At 39.2% G+C, this 26,700-nt stretch overlaps 7 protein-coding genes across 10 annotated transcripts; 3 read left to right on the forward strand and 4 right to left on the reverse strand.

The window, feature by feature from the left end:
* Positions 1–1,432: 1,432 nt before the first annotated feature.
* LOC110168185 (testis-expressed protein 2-like) lies at positions 1,433–7,603 on the forward strand. Its single transcript, XM_020933609.2, has 12 exons — positions 1,433–1,559; positions 2,122–3,224; positions 3,724–3,927; positions 4,515–4,755; positions 4,828–5,015; positions 5,158–5,358; positions 5,720–5,819; positions 6,213–6,345; positions 6,427–6,558; positions 6,742–6,945; positions 7,260–7,380; positions 7,460–7,603. The coding sequence occupies exons 1-12, from the start codon at positions 1,433–1,435 to the stop codon at positions 7,601–7,603; spliced, it is 2,898 nt and encodes a 965-aa protein (XP_020789268.2).
* A 311-nt stretch (positions 7,604–7,914) lies between these two features.
* On the reverse strand, positions 7,915–11,322 carry LOC110168174 (60S ribosomal protein L3-like). Its single transcript, XM_020933598.2, has 10 exons — positions 10,533–11,322; positions 10,092–10,284; positions 9,836–10,004; positions 9,632–9,767; positions 8,999–9,185; positions 8,759–8,919; positions 8,492–8,593; positions 8,327–8,422; positions 8,138–8,257; positions 7,915–8,056 (listed from the first exon to the last, which is right to left on the reverse strand). Exons 1-10 carry the CDS (start codon positions 10,590–10,592, stop codon positions 8,000–8,002), a joined length of 1,281 nt encoding a protein of 426 aa, XP_020789257.2. The 5' UTR covers positions 10,593–11,322; the 3' UTR covers positions 7,915–7,999.
* Positions 11,321–13,139, forward strand: ndufb10 (NADH:ubiquinone oxidoreductase subunit B10). Its single transcript, XM_020934629.2, has 4 exons — positions 11,321–11,546; positions 12,252–12,390; positions 12,751–12,890; positions 13,001–13,139. The coding sequence occupies exons 1-4, from the start codon at positions 11,399–11,401 to the stop codon at positions 13,087–13,089; spliced, it is 516 nt and encodes a 171-aa protein (XP_020790288.2). The 5' UTR covers positions 11,321–11,398; the 3' UTR covers positions 13,090–13,139.
* Positions 13,140–13,567: 428 nt separating this feature from the next.
* rps2 (ribosomal protein S2) lies at positions 13,568–14,978 on the reverse strand. The gene is made up of 6 exons (XM_020932763.2): positions 14,819–14,978; positions 14,658–14,747; positions 14,476–14,583; positions 14,076–14,409; positions 13,770–13,861; positions 13,568–13,696 (listed from the first exon to the last, which is right to left on the reverse strand). The coding sequence occupies exons 1-6, from the start codon at positions 14,951–14,953 to the stop codon at positions 13,616–13,618; spliced, it is 840 nt and encodes a 279-aa protein (XP_020788422.1). The 5' UTR covers positions 14,954–14,978; the 3' UTR covers positions 13,568–13,615.
* A 326-nt stretch (positions 14,979–15,304) lies between these two features.
* Positions 15,305–17,383, reverse strand: rnf151 (ring finger protein 151). 3 transcript variants are annotated; one of them, XR_008633619.1, is made up of 6 exons: positions 17,336–17,383; positions 16,875–17,209; positions 16,239–16,408; positions 16,084–16,180; positions 15,464–16,003; positions 15,305–15,352 (listed from the first exon to the last, which is right to left on the reverse strand). XR_008633619.1 is itself a non-coding variant. In XM_055165401.1 (5 exons), exons 2-5 carry the CDS (start codon positions 16,905–16,907, stop codon positions 15,539–15,541), a joined length of 765 nt encoding a protein of 254 aa, XP_055021376.1. In that variant the 5' UTR covers positions 16,908–17,209; positions 17,336–17,383; the 3' UTR covers positions 15,396–15,538. The 3 variants fall into 3 exon arrangements, 2 of the variants coding, with proteins under 2 accessions (XP_055021376.1, XP_020789246.1); XM_055165401.1 differs by lacking the exon at positions 15,305–15,352 and having other exon boundaries at positions 15,396–16,003; XM_020933587.2 differs by lacking the exons at positions 15,305–15,352; positions 17,336–17,383 and having other exon boundaries at positions 15,396–16,003; positions 16,875–17,323.
* Positions 17,384–17,389: 6 nt separating this feature from the next.
* Positions 17,390–24,198, forward strand: tbl3 (transducin beta like 3). The gene is made up of 23 exons (XM_020933520.2): positions 17,390–17,550; positions 17,668–17,719; positions 17,796–17,891; positions 17,963–18,010; positions 18,096–18,237; positions 18,326–18,410; positions 18,566–18,736; positions 18,823–18,898; positions 18,969–19,062; positions 19,148–19,365; positions 19,446–19,587; positions 19,785–19,843; positions 19,944–20,047; positions 20,128–20,263; positions 20,393–20,632; positions 20,703–20,773; positions 21,070–21,226; positions 21,318–21,376; positions 21,985–22,088; positions 22,560–22,631; positions 22,702–22,860; positions 22,935–23,028; positions 23,358–24,198. The coding sequence occupies exons 1-23, from the start codon at positions 17,519–17,521 to the stop codon at positions 23,707–23,709; spliced, it is 2,763 nt and encodes a 920-aa protein (XP_020789179.2). The 5' UTR covers positions 17,390–17,518; the 3' UTR covers positions 23,710–24,198.
* On the reverse strand, positions 24,104–26,681 carry noxo1a (NADPH oxidase organizer 1a). Of its 2 annotated transcripts, XM_055165400.1 has the most exons (9): positions 26,553–26,681; positions 26,288–26,468; positions 26,129–26,209; positions 25,992–26,061; positions 25,728–25,908; positions 25,414–25,595; positions 25,237–25,347; positions 25,026–25,143; positions 24,104–24,955 (listed from the first exon to the last, which is right to left on the reverse strand). In XM_055165400.1, the coding sequence occupies exons 2-9, from the start codon at positions 26,351–26,353 to the stop codon at positions 24,241–24,243; spliced, it is 1,524 nt and encodes a 507-aa protein (XP_055021375.1). In that variant the 5' UTR covers positions 26,354–26,468; positions 26,553–26,681; the 3' UTR covers positions 24,104–24,240. The 2 variants fall into 2 exon arrangements, with proteins under 2 accessions (XP_055021375.1, XP_020789234.2); XM_020933575.2 differs by having other exon boundaries at positions 26,288–26,603.
* Between the last annotated feature and the right edge of the window lie 19 nt (positions 26,682–26,700).

The following is a 26,700-nucleotide window of genomic DNA, read 5'->3' on the forward strand; positions in this document are numbered from 1 at the left end:
AAAGACCTCTCCCCCGAAAAATGAGCAAAATGACATACTTTGTAACAAAAAAAATTCTTCAGAGCGATCTAAAGTTATGCCATAGACTTGTAAGAGTTACGTAAATGAAAGATGCATGACGAAATTTAAACTCCCAGGACACTTCCGGTTTTCACAGTTTTTCAAAATAAAAAATGTTAAACAAAAAAAGTTAAATAAAACATCTCTTTTTATAAAATAAACTCGACAACGGTTCATACAATACACGGTTCATATAAACGGTCTGTGGCAGGATCTCCTGGAGCAGGTGGAGAAAGCTTTAATGTCAGCTTTCAAAGAAGCTGGGCCTCTCAATCGAAGTTACCTCTCGTTGACATTTGGTTGGTTTGACATTTATTATATTTACAATATTAGATGTCTATGTTTAAGTTGAATGGTTGATTAGGGAAGATTAACATGTTTGTAAATAAATTGCAGTCTATAGCAGATTTTTTTCTTCTGTAGGAACATAATGATCACCCCTTAAGCTAGCACCTATTGCAAAATTTCCAGTCTTATGCTTAACAAGATTTTGACAGATTGTATGGTTGATATCTAATTGCGAGCCTGATTTATTCAAATTACTACAAAAAGTATATATATTTAGTAAATATCCAATATCAAAAGTCCAAAAGTCAACAAAATTTAACCCTGGCTCTATCATATTTTTCATATGTATGTCCTAAACAGGTGTAATTTTACATGAAATGTTTGGCCTATATAAGGAAAAAAGGCCTCCCAAAAAACCTTTCAAATCAAATTAAAGTTTTTTTTCCTATTCACATCGCCTTAAAGCTTTTGTGCAGCTGTGATACAGCCTCTTTTGGTTTAAATTAAATAAGTATTATCTCGGAGCTTCAAATATTTGGTCTTCTAGGCATATTATAGTTGCTTGTTGTTTGTTAAAAAAAAAAAGAAAAGTGCTTTGACCGAGGGACTTTTGATCTTTCTCATCTGTGTAGGCTATTTCTGTGATTTGTGGTGATTCATGATTTTTGAACATTTATATAATTAGTGGAAATAATCAGTTATAATTAGGTTATATTCCTTAAACGTTTGCATAGTCACCCAGACACAGCGCCCTGTGTGTGCGGATGCGCGGAGAGCAGGTCGAGCGTCGTGTTTTGATACCGGCAGGACGCTGGCAAAGAGGAGGAGTCGCCGTCTCCTGTTGGATTTGAGTTTAATCTGGATTAAAGTTTGGTCCAGTCTGCGGCCACGACTCTAATAATCACATTATTCTATGTAGGGCTGACGCGTCGTTAGGGCACAGGCTGGACTAATGCCCTATGTCGAGGCGATCATGATATTTCGATAAATGCGAGGGAAGAAAATTTGAAGGATCCAGAGATAAAGCATGAGACTTTTGGTCGATGACAGTTTGGCGAGAGCCGAGGGATGAGCGCTAAACGGGATGGAAGAGGAAGAAACAATGCGATGCAGCATCCGGACACATGACTGCAGGATAAGTGCAGTGCAGCACCGGGAGAAGTGCGTGCACCCTGATCTGTCAGAGTACTGCGTCAAAATGCATCTTTCAGGTGAGTGAAATAATTGAGAGCATATACCTACTGGATAATAAATAGTAAATAACCATATTAAATTATTATTGTCTATTCAACTGTGAAGTCTCGGTGGATTGTGGATGCGAGCAAACTTTTAAGAAATATGTTGTCTAGGTTACACTTTATTGGCTTCTGACCTCAGGCATACGCTGCACATCAGTATGCGAAGAAACACTTGTAGGCTATAGTCCCAGAATGAAAAGCACTGTACTTGAAGCGTATGCTTAGTGATAAATTTTATATCTGGTTGTACCCTCATGCAGCAGATGGTAAAAGATTTTTAGTTTAATCCTAATCCTTTTCATGCATTATTTTGACAAATAGGTGTTTTGGAAACACAAATTGTGGTTCTTGGACAGTGATTGAAAAATGTAAATTTTAATATCACAGGATTATTTCACAGCTGACCTAGGCAATGATGACAAGGATTTTATCTTTTTTATTGTAGGTGATGTGGAAACCTGCTGTGCTCCAGTTGTGTTATGGTTCTCTTTCTGCCCCTGCTCCCCTGGACTGACTGTATAACACAAACATGGAGGAGAGCAAGCTGATTGTGAAGAAGGGCCAGTAGTGTCGTTTTCAAAAGACAAACCACAGACAGGCCCGGACTTTTCTGTGGGGATGGATCTCACACTAAACCAGGGCCGCATTTCTCAGGCTCCTAGCTTGTCTCACTCTCCTTCCTCTCCAGGCTCTCTTGCAGATATGTGTTCAGCCTATGAGCCTCTAACCACCAACCTTGTCAAATCCTCATCTTCAGATCTTGAAGCAAAGGAAGACAGCCCAGTGAAAGGCAAACCACTGCTGTCTCTAGTTAAGTCACTGAGCACAGAAATTTCCCGTAGGGTTGAGCATGATGAGAATCTATCAAAGTCTGACTCAAAGCTTCATTTGTACCCACGTAGACAACTCATTCAGCCGAAAATCCCAGAAGCCCGACCTGAAGAAGTAGATTTACTGAGTGAAAATGACCCTTTGTCTAAGGGCAGTTTGTCCCCTATAGAATCTAAGGGCAGCTCTTTGATTGCAGAGTTTGAGGACACACGGCGTAAATTTTCTGAAGCTATGCAAGATCCTCTCTCTATGTTTAGTAAGATTATTGGTGATGAAAGCCCCAAACAAGGGAGGTCCATGAGTACAGGAGACTCCACAGTTTGCTATGTACCGGACCTGAAGTGTCGCAAAAGGACGGACAGTGAGCACAGAGGCGTTTTTGATACTCATATTGGGAAATTTAACAAAAGATCTTTTGTTAAATCAACTATTACAACAGAACATCAACATTTCAGTGCTTTGGACCAAAATGAAACTTGTTCACCTAAAGTTATCGTACAGGATTTGGAGGATCATACCGGAACTAGAGAAACAAATTACAGAAGTCGAAGCTATTATCAAAACATGCTCCCTGGTCCCTCATTGCCTCTCTACTGGCTTCTACCTGTTGGATTTATGGCCTATGGCTTCTTAATCCTCCCCCTGCCCCCGTATGTGACAGGCCTGTCTGTGGGGGTGGCTTGTGGATTCCTTTTGGGGCTAATTGTTGTATATATGTTTGCACCAAGACGAACTGCCATCAGAAGAAACAGAAAGCGGAATATTACTCAAGTGTATAAGAAACGATCAGAGGAAGGCATGCTGGAGGTAAACAAGGTTAAATACAAGAGTAAAGAAAGACATTTTAATAAGATTTGTTATTTATAATTCACTTGTTCAGCCATTGTTGCACAGCCAAATCAAAAAACGTCTCTGCCTCTCTTATTTGCCTACAGGGAAATGCCTTTTTGTGTAGTGTACACAACCTTTAACCAGCTACCTCCAATTAAGAAAGTAGCCATATCTAATATTCTACACAATACTGACTATTTCAGAGTCCATAGTGCTAAATGAGATAGATGTGCATGTCTCATGTTCCCCTCCTGCTGAGCTTTGCTGCCACAGCGTGCATCACTTGTGGTGCATTTAATTAGCTTGAGTATGGTATTTCGTCAACATATTGTGTCAAGTGAAAGAGAGGCCACAATGCATGCAATTTGTTGACCACTAAAAGTGATTTTGCATATTACATAACAAGTTTAAAATCAAGTTTAAAGTCATTTGGTGTCAGCTTTGGTTTTCAGTGTTGCTATTCATTCTCCTGCAGGGCTGGATGAATGAGATGTACAATTATGACGCTGAGACTTTTCACCCTTCTGCCACACACTCTGTCTATGTGTCACTGGAGGGCAGTCGCCTACAGCTCTCTCTCCCGAATACCAACATCCGCCGCTGGGCATCACTCAACGAAACCCCCCCAGAGCCTCCTGCCTTTGTGCACTCACGAGTCTACCAGCTCACAGACTGCAAGGTCAGTGTGAATAGACCCCTTCAAAGGTCCTGATCTAGCATGTCCTTTCATAAAAGGTTACAAAAAGACAAGGTGGCTGTGAAAAGTCAAAGCTTACCTGCTTGTCTCCATGGGGATTGCTTTGCCTGTAATGTTACACAGTATGGCATGAAAAGTGTCTGTCATACGTTTGTTCAGTTACAGTTGTTTATTGCTCAAAATACACTGAAAAATACCTCTGCACAGATTTGTCACTTGGCTGGGTAGCAGAACTAGCCTGTCACTGTGGAGATAAGACAAATTTAATGTCATAGTGTGGAACATTCCAGGCAAAGCAGTCGCATCTCAATACAGACTCTCCATCGGAAATGCACCTTTAATATTATCGCAATAATCTTATAGGTAATGTTCTTTTGTTCTGAACTATTGCATCTTGCACTTACGGAGATGGCTCACTATGTCCAGTAACTATTGTGTCCTTAGACAAAATACCTACCTCATCTTGTCTTTGTTGTTTAAGGTACTAGTGTTTGAATGGCATGAATATTGTCTACCTTATGTCTGTGTCTACAGACATAGTTTATTTGATGGGTTTCTGTTTTCTGTAGGTATCCCTGTTGCCTTCTGGTTTGGCACGAAAAAGAATATGGAACAAGAAGTACCCCATCTGCATTGTTATTGGTCCTGGGGTAGGTGATGGGCAGGAGGAGGGCAAAGACAGGCCAGAGAAACTAGTCACCCTTTACCTGTTCGGCCGCACAGGGAGGGACAAGGAGGAGTGGTTTCAGCATTTTCTTTCTGCAGCCAAGCCCGAGGCCACGAGCAGTGACCAGGATGAGGAGAGCTCAAGTAAGAGGAAGAAAACATGTGGTAAAACATTTGTCTTTTACTTGTCCATTTAAAAAGATATTTTTGTATCAGACACAGTGTGTGTTGGAGAAACTGTTCAAGATAGTTTTGAGGAGCTGGTGGACTTGACAGGAGCTATGAAAACAAGGACTTTGGTGGACTACAGCACCTATATGGCTCAGTTGATCAGCTCAGAGAGTTATGAAGCTATTCCCAGTCCAATGAACAAGGAAAGCCCCATTATATACAGCAGTACTGAGGTATTGAAGATAACAGTTTGTTTAAATATTATGCTGAACTCGTTGTGCTGTAGAAATGACAGTGAATTAAGTTTTCATTACCTGGTGGCAATGACGCGGCTCACAAACAGATCATTAAGGTCTCTTAATTTTCTCATTTCAGATTCCTAATAAAGACAACACATGTGGTGTTGAGTCTGGAGCAGAGATGGGTGCAGATTTGGGGACACTTGGGTGCTCTTCAGATGGACATCCTCACTGGGTGAACTCACTAGTTGGTCGAATTTTCTGGGACTTTCTCAGAGAAAAGTACTGGACTGACCAGGTTGCACACAAGATTCAGAAGAAACTCAGCAAAATCAAGGTATGAGAGTTAATCATTTGTTAAGTATTTATCTTGTATCTTAAATCTGACAAATAAAGACAAATATTGTTCCTTAGCATTAATGTTTTTATTATTCAGAATGGAGATTTTTTTTATAGTTAAAAGTGTTAATCAAATTTTTTATTGGCTTGTGTGCATGGTAATCTCTTCTGAAACCTGTGTCAGTGATGGACATGCTAATAAAGTGAATGGGCTACTCTCATCTTGTCCTTTCTTATAGTATCCCTGAAATCATAATCATGTTGAAATAAAATGTATCTTCTAAATAGAGATGCGTATAGCATATATATGTATTTCAAATCAATTCACCGTAAATTCTTGGTTTGTATTTTTCCCACAGTTGCCCTACTTCATGAATGAACTGAAACTAGCTGATCTTGACATGGGTACTTGTTTACCTCAAGTAATCAGCACATCCAAACCTTCACTGGATCGCAGAGGTACAGGCCTTCTTCAAAACATATACAGTGCATATAAAAAAAACTATAGTGGTGGAGTACTGAGGATATACTTTTATTTAGTGTCTTTATAATACAGTAAAAATGAATTATAATTTATTATGATTGTGTGTATGTGTAAATAGGCTGCTGTAAATCAAAACTCTTCAGTCAACCTGGGAGACTCAATCTGGACAATTTATTTCACTGTCGTGTTTACCTTGTAAACACTTCCATTGTCCAGTTAGTAATCCACTTAGCATTAGCCTAAGCCTAACCAACAATGACAAGCTTAAGATAACTTGTGTTTGTCTACTGTCTCCTGTCCAGATCAATGTCTCCATTTAAAAAGTATCACTTACGTGTTTCCTCCCTTGTGTTTGACTTGATTTGTAGGTTTATGGCTAGAAATGGAGGTCATATATACAGGCTGCCTTCATATGACCCTAGAGACTAAGATGAACCTGTGCAAGTTAGGAAAAGATGATGAAGTCCAAAGTGAAAGTCTTCAAGAATCTCTTCAGTTTGGGTGATCATTTAGATGCCCATTTGATTTAAACATGTTATTCAATAAAATATATAATTGTTGATACATACATTCTTTTTCTAGCTCTAAGCCACGGCTGTCCATACTAGCTGACAGTGATGAAGAGTCCTCTAGCGCTGGGTCATCTGATGAAGAGGATGTGTTTGAGCCTCTAGGGCCTCCAGGAGAGAAGAGCACTGTTGTAGTGGCTGATGGGTTAGTCATCTCTCCTACATACTATTGAATTAACATTGCCAGTACCAGAATCATCTGTATTTGGATGAAAACTGCCCTATTGTTCGTAGTATATATTATACAAAGTGGTGGAAATGTATTGAACTCTCCATAGTTTGCAATATATTTTCTTACTTTTAAACCTAGTTTTTCTTTTATAATTAGTGGGAACAGCACAGGCAGGAAGATTCTCCGATTTGTGGATAAGATTGCAAAGTCCAAGTACTTCCAGAAGGCTACTGAAAATGAGTACATCAAAAAGAAGATCGCAGAAGTGTCCAACATGCCTCTGATGCTCAGTGTGGAAGTCCAGGAGTTGTCAGGGACTCTGGCTATCAACATTCCTCCACCCCCTACTGACCGAATATGGTATTACAATTGTAAAAATTTAATAATATACACCAGTGTTTCTCAAAATGTGGTCCATGTACCATTGGCTTCTGGTGGTCCTTTGTAGTTCTACAGTATGTTTAATTGTAGCTATGTCCTTGTACTAGACTGACATTTAAGATGACATTTGCCATGATTTAGCCCTAGTTCAGACCTGGTATAGTCCCAATTTTTATCCACTTTAGATCTAGTGGTTCATAGAGAGTGAGATATCTTATATCTGGGTAGGATTTTGTATCAAAAGTTAAAGAACCACCATCATACCCATACAAGTCCTTGTTTTGATTCTCAAGGTACAGTTTCCGAGTGCCCCCGCGGTTAGATCTTCATGTCAGGCCGATGCTTGGGGAGAGGGAGGTCACATTCACTCATGTCACCGAGTGGATAGAAAAGAAACTACAATGCGAGTTTCAGGTACTTTTTTACTTTCTCTATAATATATACAGACTTGATTTTGACATCTCAAATATTGTTTTTGTGTTGTTTAAAACAGAAAGTGTTTGTAATGCCCAATATGGATGATTTGTACCTGCCACTGATGAGTTCTGGCCTGGAAAGTACACCAGTGTCCCAGCATTCTTCTGTCCCTTCATCTCAACAATCCTCTATAGAATCTCAGGAATATTTGTCCGAATAGCCCCCGCCAAGATGAAAAATGTGGTAAAGTTTACTATGCATGCGTGTTTTGAGCATCTTTGAAATTAAATACTGTATTAAGGGTAATGATCTTACACTGCCCCTGTTGTTAAAAGCAGTGAAATCAGCTATGGTGTATGATGCCAGTGGAAGCTGTTTTTTTACCCAAAATATTATGATATTTTTAGGCCAAAATGGACAATTTTGCATGACAAATCAATGCTTAAAAGCACCGACTGTGTACTGTTTCTATTTCCCAATCAACAAATTGTTATATTTTTGCATGTTATTGGAGAAATAAATGAAACAGCCTAATGTTCTTTTCTTTTAATGAAATAATGTCATAAATCACTTAACAGTGTTGACAAATCACTTTGTGCTTTAGATCAAAAAGCTCTTAAGCTTCTTGTTGAGGCTCTGTGACAGTTTTCAATGCATCTTTCTTCAAAGGCCCCTGCAGGCAATTACCAAAGGTTCTAATTAATGATAATATTGATAAAAAAGATGTTAGCAGTTCAGAGTAGTCCATGCTTACCATAAAAGCTCTTTTCTCCTGTGCAGTCTGGAAACGTCCATGACCAAACTTAGAAGTGGTATCAATGAACTTGAGCTCAATCTCTTCTTTGGATTTGCGAGATGTGTGCACAAGCAAAGACTACAAAAGGAACATGGGGTGAGGCTTTTTTTTTATGGGAATTTACATTAGAGTTATTGGAGATGGTACCTTTCTCAATGTGAGAATACGCTTCTTGGCTCCAACCACACATCCTTTCACCATGACAAAATCATTATTCACTTCACCATAGTGAGGGAAGCCCCCCTAAACATGGACGCATTATAAAGTAATGTGTGGAGAATGTTATTAAATTCAATGGAAAAGACCAAATACCACGGGAGTGATAGTTTTCTGGCTGGTGTCATAGTTAGTGGAGGCATTGTTCCTTATGACTTTTCCATCTTGCATGTGGATACCTTTACCAATGCGATAAATCTGGACAACAGAGATTAGGCATGTGAAGACATCTATTTATTAACAAATAAACCCTATAGTCCAATGTATATCTTAAGTGTAATGTAATATCTCATGTTAATATATATATATATATAAAAAAAACATTTATGTTGTTGTTACTGTTATTTGATGAGGACATCTTACTTTCTTGTTGAGCTCAGTGCGGTGATGATAACCTTTCTGACCAGCACGAGCAATAGTGAATCCAACCCGAGAGGGATGCCAAGCTCCAATACAAGCCACCTTCCTCAAACCCTTATGAGTTTTTCTGGGAAGCTTTTTTGTGCGCCATCGGCTTGTTACCCCTGAGAATATAAACACAATAATTGAAGCTTAAGCAATACTGAAAGCAACAATTTGTTTAACTACATATTATTCTATAACCTTTAAAGCCATGTCCCTTGGTGACACCAATGACGTCAATCATTTCATCCTGGCTAAAGACAGCAGAAACTGGGACAGCCTGCTCCAGTCGCTCCTTGGCCCAGTCCACTTTATCTGAGATGGTTCCTCCATTAAGCTGCACCTCCATAATGTGGGCCTTCTTCTGCTTAATGGGTAGCAAGCGCATCTGTCAAAAGGAAAGTTACAAGAGTAAGAGTTTAATTTGATAACTCATCACTGAGATGCATGAAAACTACTGTTTTGTGAGAATTAGTAGCATAATAATACTGTTATTAATATTGAATACTGTGTGATCTTGAAACTTGACCAGTTCTTTTGTTTGCTACCCATACTTATCTGGGCTCTGCCTGTGAGAGCACTAACTGAACTTCTGCCTGAAGGATTATTTTTAAACTGCCATTTGAAACTGCACCCCTCAATGTCTGCTTCTCATCATTTAGCTGACAGCACTGAGAATGTGAAGACTTTATTTCCCCTCCATTTCATATCAATTAGATGAAGGTCTTGGGCATCTGCCCTTTCAAATAGTCATCATCCAAACAAATAAAAACTATTCAAAGCCAGGAAAGTTAAAGCAGGCAGTGTATTCTGTTACAGTGTGTAACAAGCTACCTGGGAGTGCACTAACACTCTTATCACTGAACAGTATCTCTTCAGTGCTGCAAAATCCTTGTCCAGTTGTTTCTTCCCTGTCTCATCCTGCCACTTCTTACTGTATTTTGTGAAGGCCTTTTTCTTGCTCTTGTACCTAAAACACAAGAACAATGTAAATAGAATAGACAAAACACACATGTCTCTCTTTACAGACACACACACCAGTTTCTGTAAAATCTGCGCTTGCATTCATCACTGAGATGTTCTGCAAAGATGGTCTTGAGTGCACGCAGGCCGCGCACGGTGCTCACATATCCTACCACTCCCACCACAATGACTGGAGGAGTATCAATTATGGTTACTGCCTCTACCTCCTCACGCTTGGATTGCTCTGTACAGATAGGGACAAATAATGTATTATATGTGATAACAATCAATCTTATTTAAAAACTAAACTACACAAGCATTTTGAACATACTGAGGCCAGTGCGGTGCACTTCCCTGAGGGTGTGGGTCATGCCAGCTTTATAACCCAGAAAAGCTGTTAGGTGGACAGGCTTGCTTGGATCATCTTTGGGCCAGGAACGCACCCTGCCCCTGTGCTTCTTGCTACGCTTGTGGGGCAGAAAACCCATATGTCCATGACGAGGGGCTGAGAATTTACGATGAGACTGGAGAAGACATTAGCATGAGATTATAAAAGAAGAACACATAGAAGCTACATGACATGATTTTTATCTTTTCACTTTTATATTAGAAAGGTACAAATTTGCACAAGAAAATACATATAATACAACATTAGCAGTTATAATTATTTACAAATTGTAAAATTTAACATGCTCCTTGCAGGCACAGAGAGAACACTGTGACAAACAAAGCAACACATGAAAGCAACAATAACCCAAGAAGAAGCACTGACCATGACTGTGCACTGTGGAGGCAGAAACAGAAAGAGAGAAGGGCTGGCGTTAATGGTCATACATGAGATGGCCCACAGAGTAAAGATTCTAATTTAGTGTTTGGCCCAGCTGAGGAGCCGTATTCACTTTCAAATAGGGTGATCTGTGCCAAGTAGTCAAGAGAAGATGGGAAGAGGTGCACTGACTTTCCAAGAAGACAAAATACTATGTGAGCAAGCACGTATTACTGCAGAATTACAAAGATATTACAATATTTCACTATTAGCAGACCCTGCAGGACTTTAGATCTCTGTTATAAATGTCTAATGCAAACAATGGGCATTCTTCCATAATAACTTAGATGACAACTTCCAAGAGCAATGCAAAATTCCATTTAACACAAGTAATACAGAAATACTTTACTGTGAGGGACTAATTTGTGTAAATGTGAAAGCATTTATTTCAGTCAGATGATCTAAAAGTTTTGCTTCTGATATAGGCATAGCCTTTATTATTACAACATAATAGAAACAACGTGTTTTTCTTTAATTACCAACCAGTCATAAGGCTTTAATTTATATCACTGGCACCATCTAGTGTATTTCTATGGAAGGACACATTCACATTGCGCATTCTCTAATCTTAAGTTAAAATTCCAACGTTTTCCTTTTTCATTGCAAACTTAGATTAATGTATTGTAAAATGTTTGTGTATTTAAAAGTGTTAATGTGAAAAATAGTGAACGAGACAAACATTTTCATTTAGCAAATAAAATGTTGACCTCTACAACGCCATCATTGTCGGTTCTTCTGCGCATGCGTGGATCTAGAGGAGAGCTGTTTGAGGTCGTGCTGTTGGATTACTTTTTTTGGTACAAAACGTGAAAATGCCTTCGGATTTTGACAAGGGGGCATATCCAGAGCCTCCTCGGCAGACTCCTGCACCTGACAAACAGACTGCACTTCCAAACCCAGCTATAATCTTGTCAAAGCTCTTCTATTATTCCGTGGATGTGCCTGTCACGACATTGAGAGGTAATGCTAAAATGCTAAGTCAAGCTAAGTGAAGCTATACAACACAACCTTTTTCAAACTTTATGCATAATTGTTTAAGGATATATTATTATACATGAGCAGATGTTAGATAAAAATAGACACTATGTGAGATTTTGGTTTTATATATATTTATATTGCATTACTTATTTGTGTCCTCACATACCAGGTGGACATGTTCAAATCAAATATTTGCGTTCTTTATAGTATAATAATTGTAATGTTGTCTTACTCTCCAAAACAAAACATAGGACATGATGGCCAAGTTGTTACGGTTGTTATGCTACTATTCCATTAAAAGCAGAATAAACCTCACATGGGCCTGTGCCAGTTTCATCCTGATGCACAGTTGGTTTAAACATAAAAGGTCTGTCTGTGATCTGAATCCTCTCTACCTGAAGTGAAGCACTTGTAGCTAATCATAATTGCATCTTGTGCAGCCTCTTCAGATCAGTGAGTGGAATCTGGAGGTTCTGAAATTTCACATGAAACATGATCTCTCCATATAGTGAGAATGGGAAAAACATAATGCATTGGCAACCCTTACAAGTACTTTAAAACATAAACAGAGACATGCTGTACCTTTTTAACAATGTGTATGATTAAATTGTGTGTATAATTTGTCATAGACGCAGTATTCACGTTATGACTTGTGAGCGTGACATTTTTTGTTAATTGTGTCTGAAGGGGTCGTAGACGGTATAAGGTCCAACAACAAGTCTGTGTACTACCACCAGAAGTTCCGGCGAGTCCCCGACCTGACTGATTGCGAGGAGGGTGATTACCTGTGCTACTATGAGGCAGAGATGCAGTGGAGGAGAGACTAGTAAGTGAAGCAGGTCATTCATGCCTTAGGGCATTTTAAATGATAAATTGTTAAATGTTTACCTTCATGGCACTCAAAACACTTTATATGAAGGAACCACTCGCCCATTTGCGCACACATTCATACACCAGTGTATGCATACATTAGGCACGAGGCATGCTTAGCGTCTTTCCCAAAGGCACAACGTCAGTATTCGTTTGTGGGCCTGGGGATTTTACCATTTTAAGAAACTGAGTGATATACAGTGTATACAGGCTATTACACAATTATATTCAGTGAATTTCTCCACTGAAGTCAATAACGTTTGTTTTGAATTAAACTTAATATCTAATGTATTTGCATCTTTTTTTTTTTTTTAAGTAAAGTGGACCAGGAAATACTAAAGATTGTCCAGGAGCGAATGAGAGCCTGCTACCAGAGAGAAGGAGCTAGTTATGAGCAGAACTGTGCCAAGGAAATCCGGCAGTTTAATGAAGTGTCCAAAGATTTCCAGTCACGCTGTGAGTATTATCATAAAAGTTCGCTCCAGAGAATTTAAAGTTGTTCCTGATCTAGCATACATAGTTTGTTATTCTGCATATTAATGAAATGCCTTTTTTTTTGTTTATAGATGGAGACCTTGGGGCTTATGCCAATGCACGAAAATGTTTAATGAAGCAAAAACAAAGAATGATGGAAGCTCCAGCTGAGAGTGCTTAAAAAACTGTGGGTGTTCTGTGTAATTGTAAAATATATTCTTTTGAACAAGATTCGCGTCATCCTTCTCATTGGCTGCACTGCTGCAGAACCAAGTTTCAGGAAGTATATTAGAGGTGGTGCTGATATGTTGCACTCTGCACCATTTGACTGCAAGAGGTTAGCAGTTATGAACTAGTTAGGCATTTGTAACCTGTATGGCAGTGGGATGAGAGCATAGACTGATTCAAAGATCCTATTCACTAAGCAACACTGAAGACTTAGATTATACCATACATTGCAAGCTAGGGGGGAAATATCAGCAAAGGTAGCTCAGTGATTAATTTATAGGCCCATCATGCCACAAAGTAATCAGTGAGAAACGCACTTTTTCCAGTCATTATAATACTGATAAGTATACTGTGGTTAATTCTACTCTTAATTTCAGCCAATGCACCATTCTTCAGACAATTTTCAGCCCCAGTGAGAAAATATAAAGTCATCAAGTTTCAGAAATGTTTTATTTTAACAATTCTGCTGTATAAAAGTCTTAGGAGGTTGCAGCTACAGCTGCCTGTCCCCTCTGCACATTCACCCTGGTGTGATTCTTGGCCAGATGATCAGTGAATTCCTGTATTAAGCAAAGAGTTAAAAGGTTAGTACCATCTCAATTTCTTCAACAAGCAAGCAACAACTCTACCAACCTGGTATGGAGACTTTGTGAAGACAGTTTCCTTCCAGAGGTCAGGGGTCAGGTAGCTGTAAGTCTTTGAGATGGCATCAAAGGTGGCCTTGGCTGAAATGGCAGGAATATATTAGGTTACACATTTAGTAATTTACAGCCAATCAAAAATGTTGAGCACCGAGAGGGGGAACAGAGCAGACTATTAAACAAGTCTTTCTGCCGTGCATTTCAATGCTCGTGACTTTCTCTCCCGATAACGACAACTACACCACTGCAGGTGAAGCTGAGCAGAGCAAGGAGAAAAAAGTTCAAAATGAAGCCTCACCAAAATTGCCAAGTGTGGCCGTGCAGCCTCTGGCAGAGGTGTAGCAGTCATCAATGCCAGCCATCATGAGCAGCTTCTTGGGCACAGGGGCAGATACAATGCCAGTACCACGAGGAGCAGGGATCAGACGCACCAGGACAGAGCCACAACGTCCAGTCACCTTGCAGGGGACAGTATGAGGTTTGCCGATCTTGTTACCCCAGTAGCCTCTCCTGACCGGAACAATGGACAGCTTGGCCAAAATGATGGCACCACGGATAGCAGTGGCCACCTCTTTGGAGCACTTGACTCCCAGTCCAACATGACCATTGTAATCACCAATGGCAACAAAGGCCTGTAAAAGATAAGTTAACCCATGTTCCTTTTAGTCATTACAATTATCAATTAAATGACTGCTCACCTTAAACCTGGTACGCTGTCCAGCCCTGGTCTGTTTCTGAACAGGCATGATTTTGAGAACCTCATCCTTCAGACCAGAACCCAGGAAAAAGTCAATGATCTCAGACTCCTGTTAAAACAAGGGCAATAGCTTAAGTAGCAATCCTTTTACTACAGCTGAAACATTATGAAATGCCTTTTCACCTTGATGGGAAGAGAATACAGGTAGATCTCCTCCAGAGACTTGATTTTCATGTCTTTCACCAGGCGGCCCAGTTTAGTCACGGGAACCCACTACACACAATAGATGTAACATCACGATCTCGGGGAATGACTTTTACTCTTCATTAAGCCAATCAACTTACTTCTTTGTCTTCGGATTTGCCTCCGCGTGCACCACGGCCTCTACCCCGGCCCCTGCCGCGTCCACGGCCCCGACCCCGGCCGCCAGCGCCAAAACCTCCGCGAAAACCTCCTCTACCACCGGCGTCGTCCGCCATTTGCTGCAAAAAATATCACTTTGTGAGAAATAATGTGGGTAAAGTAAATCATTAGATCAAAAGTCGGTATATATTCTCCAAAACAAGGAGAAAGGAAATGCAAGCATCACTCCAGGAATATCGGATCATAGATTGCCAACTTGACAAATTTACGTCAAGATTATGTAGTAAATACAGATTACAAATTGGGTACTACTGCTTTATATTAAACATCAACACTAAAATAACGGTGTGCGATACCCGATGAAGAAGATTTTTTGGGATTAAAATCAGAAGACTACAAAACACATCTCACTTACGTGATCGATATAACAGGAAGAAGAACGTAGAGTAGTTCCGCCGGGTTTTGTTGACACCAGCTATCGCGAGATTTTGCGAGAACACACGGGCGTCTCATCTCTGCCGATCCATCCAAGTGTTAAAAAAAAAAAGTTAATGTTGAGACCTCAAGAACAACAGGCTTTGCCTTCTTTATTAAAAATTAAATCATCGAAAGTCATGTGCACATACTCTATATATTTAACACTTTCCAAAATATGTAGTCTATACATAAAGAAAGTACACAAAGCAGCAGCACAATATGGCTTAGCAGTTGATGATGTTCCCAGTGGTCTCAGTGCTGCCACTGCTTTCTCCAGGGTCGTCTTCCTCTACCTCTGGCTGCTCGTCCATCACCTCTAGACCCTCACAAATGAGGCCAATCTGCCTCTTCATGTGGGCCATGGTACTCTGCATCCTCTTCATCTTCCTCTGGAGGGCAGTAGCAATAGCTCTGTAGTTCCTCTGCCGGGCCTCATATTCCTGCCTCAGCTGTTTGTAACAATTGTGTTGTGCTTGTGTGCTGTGGGAGAGTATGGTTCCACAGCCCATGTGGCAGGGCTGTCTCCAGTGTTCACAATGGCGAGCATGAGTATCCAGGTCCCTGCGCAAGAGCTGTGCACGGCAGCCTTGATAAGGGCATTGGATCAGCTCATACAAACAGCTCATGCTGTGGCAGTATTGCTCCGACAGTGGAAAAGTCTCAGCACATCCACGGATCTCATTCTTACACTGCACAAGTTCAGACAAATCTTAGGCAAGATAAATTATAAAGAATAATTAGTCATTAAAAAAAAAAAATCTAATCCTACCTTAATCTTCATGCGTCCAATAGATTTACTTAGTTTAAACATGACAAAGATTAAGTTCGGGTTTACGGGCTTTCTGCAGCATGGACAGGTTTCCTGCCTGTAGAGTTTAAAATGATTAGTTCCACACATAAAATATAAAGAAAATGACTGAATACCTTTTGAGCCACTGTAAAATGCATTTCTTGCAGAAGATGTGGTGACATGCAGCTCTCACCGGAGACCGGAGAACCCCTTGGCATATGGTGCACATGAGATCATAGTCTGGTGTGTCCACAAACATATCCACATCATAGCCTCCAGTCTGTGATGACGTGTCTATGTCTGCCTAAATAAATACAATATGAACAGTTTTGTGATAGGCTAGGTAAATAAATGCAATTAAATAAAAGACAAGTTAGTAAGACAAAGATAAACAAGGCTGTTGAATGGTGCTTAGTTCTGTTCCACACACAAAGAGAAATGTTCTGGAAAGTCATATGACACATGACATGACATATATCACGATTCAAAACAAAAACATGAACACACTGTTAATATTTTTAGATTATTCCAAATACAGTTCTTTGAATTCATATAGACATACACATAAAATAAGTCTGTTAATCCATTAGCAATAACCAATATCAGCTATATCACAAAGCTGGTTAGATCTAGGGGCCTATATTACACCAGATACAATAATGCTTTAAACATATGGCTGAAACAAGTATTGTTACATTTACTAATATTAAGGAAAATAAACGATTTAAAAAAAAAAAAAAAAAAAAAAAAAAAAAAAATCTTTTGCTTACCATGATTGTGTTTTCTCCTCGCCGTGTTTCCATTCCTGGTGTGTCTTACTTCATATCAACCCGGACTTGACATGTGCCATACACACCCGTGTTATCTATCGCTCACACACATGAACCTTCCTGACAAACCGTGAAGGAGGGACTGGTCTCTGTCACAATTGGATTCAGTAAATGATATAAATGTAGGAAGATAAAGGCGGTCATTATCGGCTGCGTCCTTTCCCTGTTGTTCCAGCACTAAACCGCGTTCACAGGTACACGAATTGACGAGCTTCTACAGGATCCATTGTCCAGACCAACAAAAACGTTCGATGACCAATATTTAAATAGCTTTCCTGCAAAATAAATGTCAATATCAATCAAATCAAATATATTCAAGCATAACATATTGTATTTCACACCCTAAATAAAAGAAAGTGCATTGGCTATGTTTAAAACCCCACATAAAATATGTTGTTTACGTTGATTGTGGTTGAACTTTGGTGAGTAAAAGTAACCAATGACAACTTTGTCCGCTCCTATGACGTGTAATGTGTGCGACGGCCCGCACATGTGGGATGTGTTGACTGAAGCCAACGTGCGATTGAAAAAGAAATACATATCTTTCTTAAAACGGACATTTGTTTGGTAGTTCTTGATTAATTATGGCAAACGCCAACCTTCAATTCAAAACAAAGTAAGTGTAAAACTCTTTTCTTGCAGCAATATCTTTGCACATAAATAGCTATAAGATGATAACGTGCTAAGAGCTGTTAGCTGTATTAATCCATTAATAATCATTATCTGTTTGCAGCTATTCAGTTTTAAGCAAGATCGAGCCTTTTTACAAAGGTGGAAAGGTTCAGGTAACGAGGCTAAATGCATACATTGAAATATTTGATAATGCAAGCTGGGACTTCCTTATTGTTTGTTTTATTTCAGGTCAGCAAAGATGAGCAGTACATTTTTTGTATTAGTGGCTCACATGTCAATGTGTTAGAAATCTGCACGGGAAAGATTGTCCATAGAATTGAACACGTGAGTTACTACACCACAAATTGCATAGTATGTCTAACTACAAACATTACCAATGCCTGTCTTTAATTTAGGATGACCAAGAAGACATAACATCATTTTCTCTCAGCTGTGATGATGAGGTTGGGAAAAGTTACCATTCTCTTGTTCTTAGTTATAAAAATATTTTAATAATTTACTTGCCTCCCTCTTTCTCTGTCTTAACAGTTACTAGTTACAGCCAGCAGGGCTCTGCTCCTGAAGCAGTGGGACTGGAGGCAAGCACAGTGCACTCGCTCCTGGAAAGCTATTCACACTGCACCAGTTGCCAGTATGACCTTTGATGTGACCTCTACTCTACTAGCGACAGGTCACTTTATGATGATAATTATGTGCTTCTTTGGTCATTAACAGTCTTAATCATTTATCATATATTAAAATGCATATTTTATTTGCAGGGGGGTGTGATGGAACTATTAAACTTTGGGATGTGATAAAGCAATTCTGCACTCACAATCTCAAGGGGTCTGCAGGTGTTGTTCAGTAAGTGCAGTTGTTGCATTGCATTTTTTTATTTCACTGGAGTAAACATCTATAAGGTTGCATACAAGGATACACTATGTTGAACTTCAGTTTTTCCAGTAAAATAGTTAGAAAATTAAGACAAAAAAGAAACAATTTATGTTCTTTCCTTGTAGCCTTGTTCAGTTTCATCCAGATGCCCAGAAGCTACAGCTCTTTTCCTCCTCGTTGGACTGTGGCATCAGGATGTGGGACTTGCGCTCCAGTCAGTGTGTGTGTGTGCTGCAGAGCCACTACAGTGCTGTCACAGGTCTTAGCTTCAGCTGTGATGGACAAACTATGATCAGGTATTGGGAATGCACACCGACCAACATTTCATTTACAATGGATACATTTTGTTCTATTTTGTAATTTTATTTTACACTCATTGCAGTTCAGGAAGAGATAAAATTTGTACAGTGTGGGACTTGAAAACCCAAAAAGTAAAACGCACTGTTCCTGTGTATGAGGTAGGCTTTGTGATTGCTATGTGCCTTCAGAGTCATCTGGTATTGATTTAATGTCATATTTATTTTCTAGGCGGTGGAAGGTGTGATAGTGCTACCTGAAAAATATTTTTCTGAAATTGGTGTGAGAAATGAGGGACTACATTTTATAACTGCAGGAAGCAAAGGTAAAATGCTTGCCTTTATAATACAAAGAGCCAGTATACTTTATTTATTAATACATTTCAATTTATTTTTCATTCTACAACATAGGTATATTAAGAGTATGGGAAGCCAGCACAGCCCGTTGTGTCTTTACCCAGGCTGCCCCCTCTACTCTCAGCTCTTCTGATGATAGTGAAGAAAAGGAGGATGATCCCCGCAGTCTGTCTTATCTGCTTCACCTACCTGCTTCTTCCAGACTTGCTGCAGTTACTGCTGAGCATAACATACTGCTTTACCAACTGCCTGCTCTGACCACACAACAGCAGGTGTCGAGTACTGACCTTGAATTGTGATTAAAAGTCCTCTGCATTGCAACTTAGACAGGACTATAACTCTTATTTTTCAGTTTGTGGGTTACAATGATGAGGTGCTGGATGTGAAATTTCTGGGGAAAGAGGACAGTCACATTGTGGTGGCAACTAACAGCTGCCAGCTCAAAGTATTTGAGCTGAAAACTAACAGCTGTCAAATCCTTTATGGGCACACAGGTCAGTCTTCATGTCTTGTAGAAATATGGGTCTATATTTTTCTGTTAAAATTTGGAATAATAAGTGCAATGCTTTGAATTATTATATTTTCGACTCATCTTCATCATAGAATTACCCATGAAAAAATAACAATCTTTGAATAATTTATAATATATTATAAACATTGTTGGCCTCGCACTGTATTTTATGTTTTTTAGATATAGTCCTCTCACTGGATGTTTCCAGAAAAGGATCACTCTTTGCAAGTTGTGCTAAGGTCAGTGTTAACTCAATATAATGGACAATGACAGTTTGGCATCTCAGAATAGTTACTCTCATCTATCAAGATTCACAGTGAAGTTTCTGTTTGCTTTCAGGACCGGTCAGTGCGTGTGTGGCAGATGGACAGTGATGGTCAGGTGCACTGTGTGGCTTATGGCTTGAGTCACACTAATGCTGTAGGCTCCATTGCATTCTCTAAGTAAGAACATAAACTGTAATAAACAGAAAATTTGAAATTTAAAGATGTAAAAACAAAGCAACTCAATTTTGTCTATGCAGATTGAAAGCATCCTTCATAGTTTCTGGCAGTCAGGATTGTACTGTGAAGGTGTGGGATCTACCTCAGAACATTTCTGATACTGGAACAGAGATTCACCAGCTCACAGCCCGAACCACAGAGAAGGCTCACGATAAGGTAATTCCAAGGAGTGTAAATAATTTTTTACTTTTAAAATATAGTTGTTGTGTTTTTTGCAATATCCGTTAATTTAACATTTTTATGAATCAACACTTATTTACACTTAAGCGTTTTTTTTTTCCTCAGGATGTAAACAGTGTGGCAGTATCGCCTAATGACAAGCTGCTTGCGACTGGATCACAGGATCGCACTGCTAAGTTGTGGTCTTTGGTGGGTGAGGGAGGCCTAGGTCTGTTGGGGGTGTTTCGGGGTCATCGGCGCGGCGTGTGGGCAGTTTGTTTCTCTCCGGTAGATCAGGTCTTGGCTACATCTTCCGCTGATGGGACCACCAAGCTCTGGGGTCTACAGGACTTCAGCTGTCTAAAGGTGCAATGAGGTTCCATTCATATTCAAATATATTATGCATGCTGAACTTAAATTGATTTTTGTTTTCAAGACTTTTGAAGGACACGATGCATCTGTGTTGAAAGTCATCTTTGTGAGTCGAGGAACACAACTGCTCACAAGGTAAATAAAGTTAAAAAATCATGTAGTTTTTGTTATTCATGTTTTTACCACCAGTGTTGTCATAATACTGTGTACCATGATCTTTAATTTGAATTAAATTTTCAGTCATTTGAGTTGAATATCCCTAAAGTCGTTTTTAACCTTTTCCAAAATGTATTATATTTTATTTTGCACATATATTCTATTTCCAATGGCTGTTGATGGAACTGTACTGATGCCCACTTAAATTGAAGGTTAGGTACTTTATTCTTCATCTGGGTATAGATTTTTTTGTATGTTGTATGTGTTTTTCTCAGTGGCTCTGATGGGCTGGTAAAGCTGTGGACCATAAAAACCAATGAGTGTGTGAAGACACTAGATGCCCATCAAGACAAAGTGTGGGGTCTTCACAACAGTCGTAAGGATGATAAGATGGTGACAGGATCAACAGACTCCAACATCAGTGTGTGGCTGGTAAAGTCCCTGTCAAACACCCATTGTTTCTTATTGTCATTGTTGTGTCAATTGTAATACACAATATCTTTTGTTCTGGATTAATATTTAGGATGTTACTGAAGTGGAGCTTGCAGAGGAACAGGCCAAACAAGAAGACCAGATACTCAAGTAAATTTTAAATTATTATTATTATTTTTTATGATGAATATACTGCTACAGAAAAAAGCTAAACCCACGACCCTCAATACACCTTATTATTCAAATAATTTTATTGACTTTATGATGGAGGAACATTACACAAAAACACCAAATAGTTTGGACTGCGGACACTGTCAAATGACCAAAAGGGGGAGGCAAAGGATCCTCAATTTTTGAGAACGATGACGTCAGCCAACATACACCTGAGTTTATGGCTTGTGTTGAAATTGTTTTGACCACCTTTTTATTGATGACAAATATTAGCTTGACCCAGGACAAAGAGGTTCATTGTTTCCTTTAGGTTGCGTTTTAGACATTTTTATGTTTTGTGAAATTTGTACACAAATTTGTTTTATTTTCTTAAATATTTACTCTGAGCAGCATTTATGTTTTTACAAGCTAATACGCTAACTTATCCTTATGACGTATTTAATATTTAGACACATTTTGAGGGGTTCAAATTAAGTACCTCTTCACCCCTGTCCTAATAAGGTCATATTAATAATAAGAAGAATGGCATACCTTGACCTGTTTAAATAAAGGTAAATAAAGTAAAAGTATTTTCATTGTGTGTACAGACAGCAGGAGTTGTCTAACCTCCTTCATGAAAAGAAGTATCTGAAAGCTCTTGGTCTTGCAATCTCATTAGACCAACCTCACACAGTGCTCATGGTTATCAGAGGTAAGACTTTCACTATGTCGTGCTATGTTTTTATGCCTATCCATCAGGCACACACTGCACTATGTACCATTCTTTGTGGTTATCTTATCTGACCTGCTCCTCTTTCTGTCAGTGTCTTTGTGTTCTGATCTTGCTGAAAGTGTTGAGAAATCATCAAAATCAATTCTTCCATTGTTAGTCTTGTTCCCTTCAGTGACAACCAGGAAACATGTAGTTTGAAACTATGCATTGCACTGTTTCCTTATTAGATAACGTTAACAAATGTCCCCTTGTTGAATAAAAAGTTTAACTATCTTATTAGGAATCAAAGTAATGCATAGTTAGTTTTAAACCACAATCCTTATGTAATAGTTGCTGCTTTTTCAGTGCATTTCTGTGCTTCTTAATAACTAAATTTACCTAAACTGATTGCTGATTCTGTTGAAAATCCTTAATCATTAATATTAAAAGCCAGGTATGTTCTCATTTTAGCCATCTGGCAAGCAGAAAAAAGTAAGGAGTTGTTAGAGAAGACAGTGCTGAAACTTCGTCAGGATCAAAAAGGTATAAGCACACTAATTCTGCCTTCAAGATTTTAGCCACAAAAAACTAAATTGTTGTGTCTGTGTGTCAGAGTCACTGCTGCGATTCTGTGTGGTTTGGAACACCAATGCCAGGAACTGCCTCCAGGCCCAGGCCGTGCTGCAGGTCTTGCTCACTCACCTGTCCCCAGAGGAGCTGCTACAATACCAGGGAACCAGAGCACACCTGGAGGGCCTCATACCTTACACTGGTCAGAAGACAAGCTTGGGGAAATTAATCCAATACATACACATTTTATTAATATAATTTTTTTCATTCTCACAGAACGACACATGCAGAGGATTGGAAAGTTGATGCAGTCGTCCATGTTTTTGAACTACATGTGGCAGAAAATGAGAGTAGTTGGAGCACCTACTGGGTATAAATTAATCTTTCTTCAAAATGCACAGGCTGAATTCTTATTTAGACTAGTCATGCATTCTAGACAATACCTTTTTGAATTTACTATACTATAACTAATTAATGAAACCAAGGCCTCGGTCTCCACACAAGGACAGTGTTTGTTTAATGGGAAACCATGAAAAGGTACTATTTACTTTACTACCATGCTGCTCCTGCACCAAGTCACCAAACTTACTACTACATTTATTTATTATTTATTATAAGTTATTTGATATGTTAATGGAGGCTAAACACAAACATCAAAACTTAAACCCAAATCTAAATTTTAACATTTATGTGCTTTAGATTGGACCGAGATGAAGAGATGGACACCTCTCCTCTTGAATCAGCCCAACATTTCTCTGCAACTGACAAGGAAAAGCCATCAGACAGGGGTGATGAAGACAACAGAGGTGGCAGTGACAGTGAGGAAGGAGACAGTGCTTCAGATGTGGAGGAGGATGAGGGGGCTGAGGAGGTCAGTGTGTCAAACAAAGCCTCTGCCATCAAGACAAGACAAAATAGAGCCCAGACAAATGGAAATCATTGTGAAAGTGAGGAGAGTTCAGAAGATGAAGAACAAGAGGAAAGTGATCACACAACATTTAAAGAGATGGACATTCTTTCAAACCCACAATGTCAGACATTGGCCAGCTGACCACACAAACTGAACACAAATACATTCATCTTAAAGGACTTGACTTGCTGTGAAAAAGTCAGCAAGTTTGTGAAAAGAACCGCTTGTATGTGGAAATGCTATAGCCCTTTGTGGCTGTTCTTGTTGGCATCATCACCTGCAAGAAAGCTGTTAACATCTTTTCATACTGTTTTAAAAGACTAACTGTCCTTGGAGCCAAAATGAAACAAAAGGAATTTTTAATGACAGGCAAGAAGCAAAGCAAATACCTACTGTCTATTGTCTGACCTTGATTTACTGGCACAGCAACACAATTTGTTTAACATAAAACTTTGTTAACACCACAAATGTTTATAAAATAAATGCATAACCTTTTATTTAAGATGTTTATTTTCTTGATTTGTTTATCAGACAGATGATAAACACTTTCTATTATAATTAGAAACTTGTTATTGATTATATAATAATGAATTAGTATGTTGTTTACAAATAAAACATTTTCCAAAATGATACCAGCTTGTAGACTTTTCAATAGTATCTAATCATGCTTTACTAACTACTGGCTATTCCACTGTGTGTGTTGCTCCCCTTGGCTGCATTCTTCCTGGTGATGGTTGTACAGCGGGTCAGAATCTGCTGTGGCCGTGGCCTGGGCGGTACTTTTGGCGAGGTGGGACCCTTGTAAAGGTTGGGGTCTGAAACACTTGACATCATCCTGGCACCAGTGGATGGACTCAGGTGATTGCTGTTGGGAGGTGGAGGAGTGTGGCGGAAGCTTGGCCCATCCTCTGTGGAACTTAAGTTTAGAGAAGAGCTTCCGGACGAGCAGCTAAGGTCATCACTAAAACTAAAATCACTTTCACTGTCAAAGCTACCCTGGCTGTAAATGTTGATACTTCTCCCCCCCTCATCATCGTCGTCCATTTCTATGGTAATTGTTGGTGGAGGATGGCGATGCACAGAGCCATTTGTAACATTGGAAGCTGGAACCACAGCCAGTGGTGCTGGCGAACTTGCTGGTAGGATGTTAAGAGAACGTGACTTCTTTTTGCTTTCTGGTTGCAGTAAATGTGGTGAAGATGGTCTGGATGATGGCATTTCCAGCAGGTTTCCTTGGGAATGGCTAAATTGAGGATGCTGCCCCAAAGAGGGAACTTCCAGATTAAGTGAATTTTGTCGCGCTGGAAGACTAGGTGTCAATTGTATATGTGGGTAGTTGTAGGGTTGTAGGTAAATTGAGGGGATGTAACCTGCCTTCTCTTTGTATCTGACAAAGAAAACACAACCATTGACATGATTTTTTAAGTATTACAATGTTATTTAATTATTCTGATTACCTTACAAACCACCATCCATTTTCTGGTTTCTGCAAGACTTCTACAACAGCACCGATGATTACTGTGATCTCATCGTCTTTGGTAGCTTTATAACTCTTGATTGCTGTGTAGAGCAATCCTGAAATTAAAAATAAAATATAATAAAAATTAGCTTTAAATTAAATTGGACATCTGGTGGTCTTGATCTAATGCATAACAGAAGGACTTTTACCTTTTTGTGTAGACCCATCTATTTCATCTTCACTGTCAGCCTCAAGTTTCTCCAGATAAGGAGCAGGAAACCAAGCCATTTGCTTTTCATCATTTTCTATGAGCCACCACCCTATACCAATGTAAATTCACAAACATAAAGCGCGTACTGCAGAAAAAGCACAAGAGTATTTCTCACCTGCTTTGTCTTTAATAAGTACATCTATGTTCTCGTCTGCTGCAACTTTAAATGGTTTGTTTTTGGTGTCCTTGGTTTCGTATGCAGCCACGCAGCGGTAGGTCTCAGTCACAAATGGTTTTGTCACATTTCCACCACCTAAATCTGCTTTTAGGTTATCATTTAAAGGCATGACCATGACACTACAATGTCACAGAAAAATTATTATCATTATTATTATTAAAACTATTATTATTATTATTATTTTTTTTTTTTTTGCTACACGTCCATCCTTTGTTAAATACATGTTGTTTTTGTTGTAGGAAATGACCTGCCTGTTAGAAGAAAACTCTGGCTGGAGATCCTGCTTGTTTGGATGAAAAAATTGAACCAGGTCTGTGCACTGACAGACTCTGGGGTCGCAGCGCAGCAGTTCATTGCAGTATTTCTGTAGAAACTTGAGTCTCACAAGAGACTTGGTTGGAGTCTTCTGGCCTCTGCACTCCACTCTTTTGTCTGAAATGAATTTATAATTGTACCTGTACTGTGCTATACATAACTTCAAAGATATCAACAAGGTGGCCAGTAAGGATACTTACAACGAAATTTGGGAATAATCCTTTCAGATTTTTTCAGTTTAGTGGCAGGAAACACCTTCTTCATTTGTTTCTGGTAATATAAAGTCATGTAAGTCTAAATAATTTGGATTTCTGGACAAAGTGGGAGGCTTACTCACATGTAATTTCTCAAAGTCTTTAAACGTTCTATACACCACAATTTCATTTTGATCCGACCAAAGCACAGACACCAAGTACATCTGAAATACAAATAATCACTTGTAAATCACTAGTGAATGTAAACGTTTTATGCCAATAAAACTAGTTAGCCCTACTACCTTTTTCTTTTCCTTGTGCATCACGCCGGTCAAACGCAGGCTGATTGGGTAAGTCTGGGGATCCATTACACCCAAAAAGCTGAGAAAGTCCTGGGCTACGTGTGTCCTTCAAATGCGTTTGCAGGTGAATTTATAAACCGCCCTCAGAAGGTGCGGCATTCAGCGTCAGACGTGGGAAAAACTATTTTAAAACAGCAGGAATTTGAGCTATTTGAAATAACAATGCGTTTCCGTAATGCAACTTTTCTTTCCATGAAATCCATACATGTTATAGTCTATTTGTAACGTAACACTCCGCATTCATAACGACGCTGAGTCATTTTTGTATGGTCACCAAAAACTCAGATACCATCCATCTTACAACTTGCAAGGTTCATTTGTGTACTTGTGTCATCTAGTTGTCACATTGCAAT

The sequence above is a fragment of the Boleophthalmus pectinirostris genome, unplaced genomic scaffold, assembly GCF_026225935.1.
Source record: "Boleophthalmus pectinirostris isolate CB_2022bp ecotype Guang Dong unplaced genomic scaffold, ASM2622593v1 HiC_scaffold_739, whole genome shotgun sequence".
NCBI classification, from domain to species: domain Eukaryota; kingdom Metazoa; phylum Chordata; class Actinopteri; order Gobiiformes; family Gobiidae; genus Boleophthalmus; species Boleophthalmus pectinirostris.

Excerpts from the sequence above, each read along its gene's own strand:
- LOC110168185 (XM_020933609.2), top strand. The coding sequence starts at position 1,433 with ATGGAAGAGGAAGAAACAATGCGATGCAGCATCCGGACACATGACTGC. Across the intron at positions 1,560-2,121 it reads CGTCAAAATGCATCTTTCAG|GAGAGCAAGCTGATTGTGAA; the intron begins GTGAGTGAAATA and ends ACAAACATGGAG. Across the intron at positions 5,016-5,157 it reads TTATATACAGCAGTACTGAG|ATTCCTAATAAAGACAACAC; the intron begins GTATTGAAGATA and ends TTCTCATTTCAG.
- LOC110168174 (XM_020933598.2), bottom strand. The coding sequence starts at position 10,592 with ATGACCATTAACGCCAGCCCTTCTCTCTTTCTGTTTCTGCCTCCACAG. Across the intron at positions 8,423-8,491 it reads AGAAAACTATCACTCCCGTG|GGGGGCTTCCCTCACTATGG; the intron begins GTATTTGGTCTT and ends GTCCATGTTTAG. Across the intron at positions 8,258-8,326 it reads GTATTCTCACATTGAGAAAG|TCTTTGCTTGTGCACACATC; the intron begins GTACCATCTCCA and ends TTCCTTTTGTAG.
- ndufb10 (XM_020934629.2), top strand. The coding sequence starts at position 11,399 with ATGCCTTCGGATTTTGACAAGGGGGCATATCCAGAGCCTCCTCGGCAG. Across the intron at positions 12,391-12,750 it reads ATGCAGTGGAGGAGAGACTA|TAAAGTGGACCAGGAAATAC; the intron begins GTAAGTGAAGCA and ends TTTTTTTTTAAG. Across the intron at positions 12,891-13,000 it reads CAAAGATTTCCAGTCACGCT|ATGGAGACCTTGGGGCTTAT; the intron begins GTGAGTATTATC and ends TTTTGTTTATAG.
- rps2 (XM_020932763.2), bottom strand. The coding sequence starts at position 14,953 with ATGGCGGACGACGCCGGTGGTAGAGGAGGTTTTCGCGGAGGTTTTGGC. Across the intron at positions 14,584-14,657 it reads TGTATTCTCTTCCCATCAAG|GAGTCTGAGATCATTGACTT; the intron begins GTGAAAAGGCAT and ends TTGTTTTAACAG. Across the intron at positions 13,862-14,075 it reads GGCCACACTTGGCAATTTTG|CCAAGGCCACCTTTGATGCC; the intron begins GTGAGGCTTCAT and ends CTGCCATTTCAG.
- rnf151 (XM_055165401.1), bottom strand. The coding sequence starts at position 16,907 with ATGGAAACACGGCGAGGAGAAAACACAATCATG. Across the intron at positions 16,409-16,874 it reads GAGGAGAAAACACAATCATG|GCAGACATAGACACGTCATC; the intron begins GTAAGCAAAAGA and ends GTATTTATTTAG. Across the intron at positions 16,181-16,238 it reads ATTTTACAGTGGCTCAAAAG|GCAGGAAACCTGTCCATGCT; the intron begins GTATTCAGTCAT and ends TAAACTCTACAG.
- tbl3 (XM_020933520.2), top strand. The coding sequence starts at position 17,519 with ATGGCAAACGCCAACCTTCAATTCAAAACAAA. Across the intron at positions 21,227-21,317 it reads CCAACATCAGTGTGTGGCTG|GATGTTACTGAAGTGGAGCT; the intron begins GTAAAGTCCCTG and ends ATTAATATTTAG. Across the intron at positions 22,861-22,934 it reads GGGCCTCATACCTTACACTG|AACGACACATGCAGAGGATT; the intron begins GTCAGAAGACAA and ends TCATTCTCACAG.
- noxo1a (XM_055165400.1), bottom strand. The coding sequence starts at position 26,353 with ATGGATCCCCAGACTTACCCAATCAGCCTGCGTTTGACCGGCGTGATG. Across the intron at positions 26,210-26,287 it reads TGCACAAGGAAAAGAAAAAG|ATGTACTTGGTGTCTGTGCT; the intron begins GTAGTAGGGCTA and ends TTTGTATTTCAG. Across the intron at positions 25,909-25,991 it reads GATTATTCCCAAATTTCGTT|ACAAAAGAGTGGAGTGCAGA; the intron begins GTAAGTATCCTT and ends AATTCATTTCAG.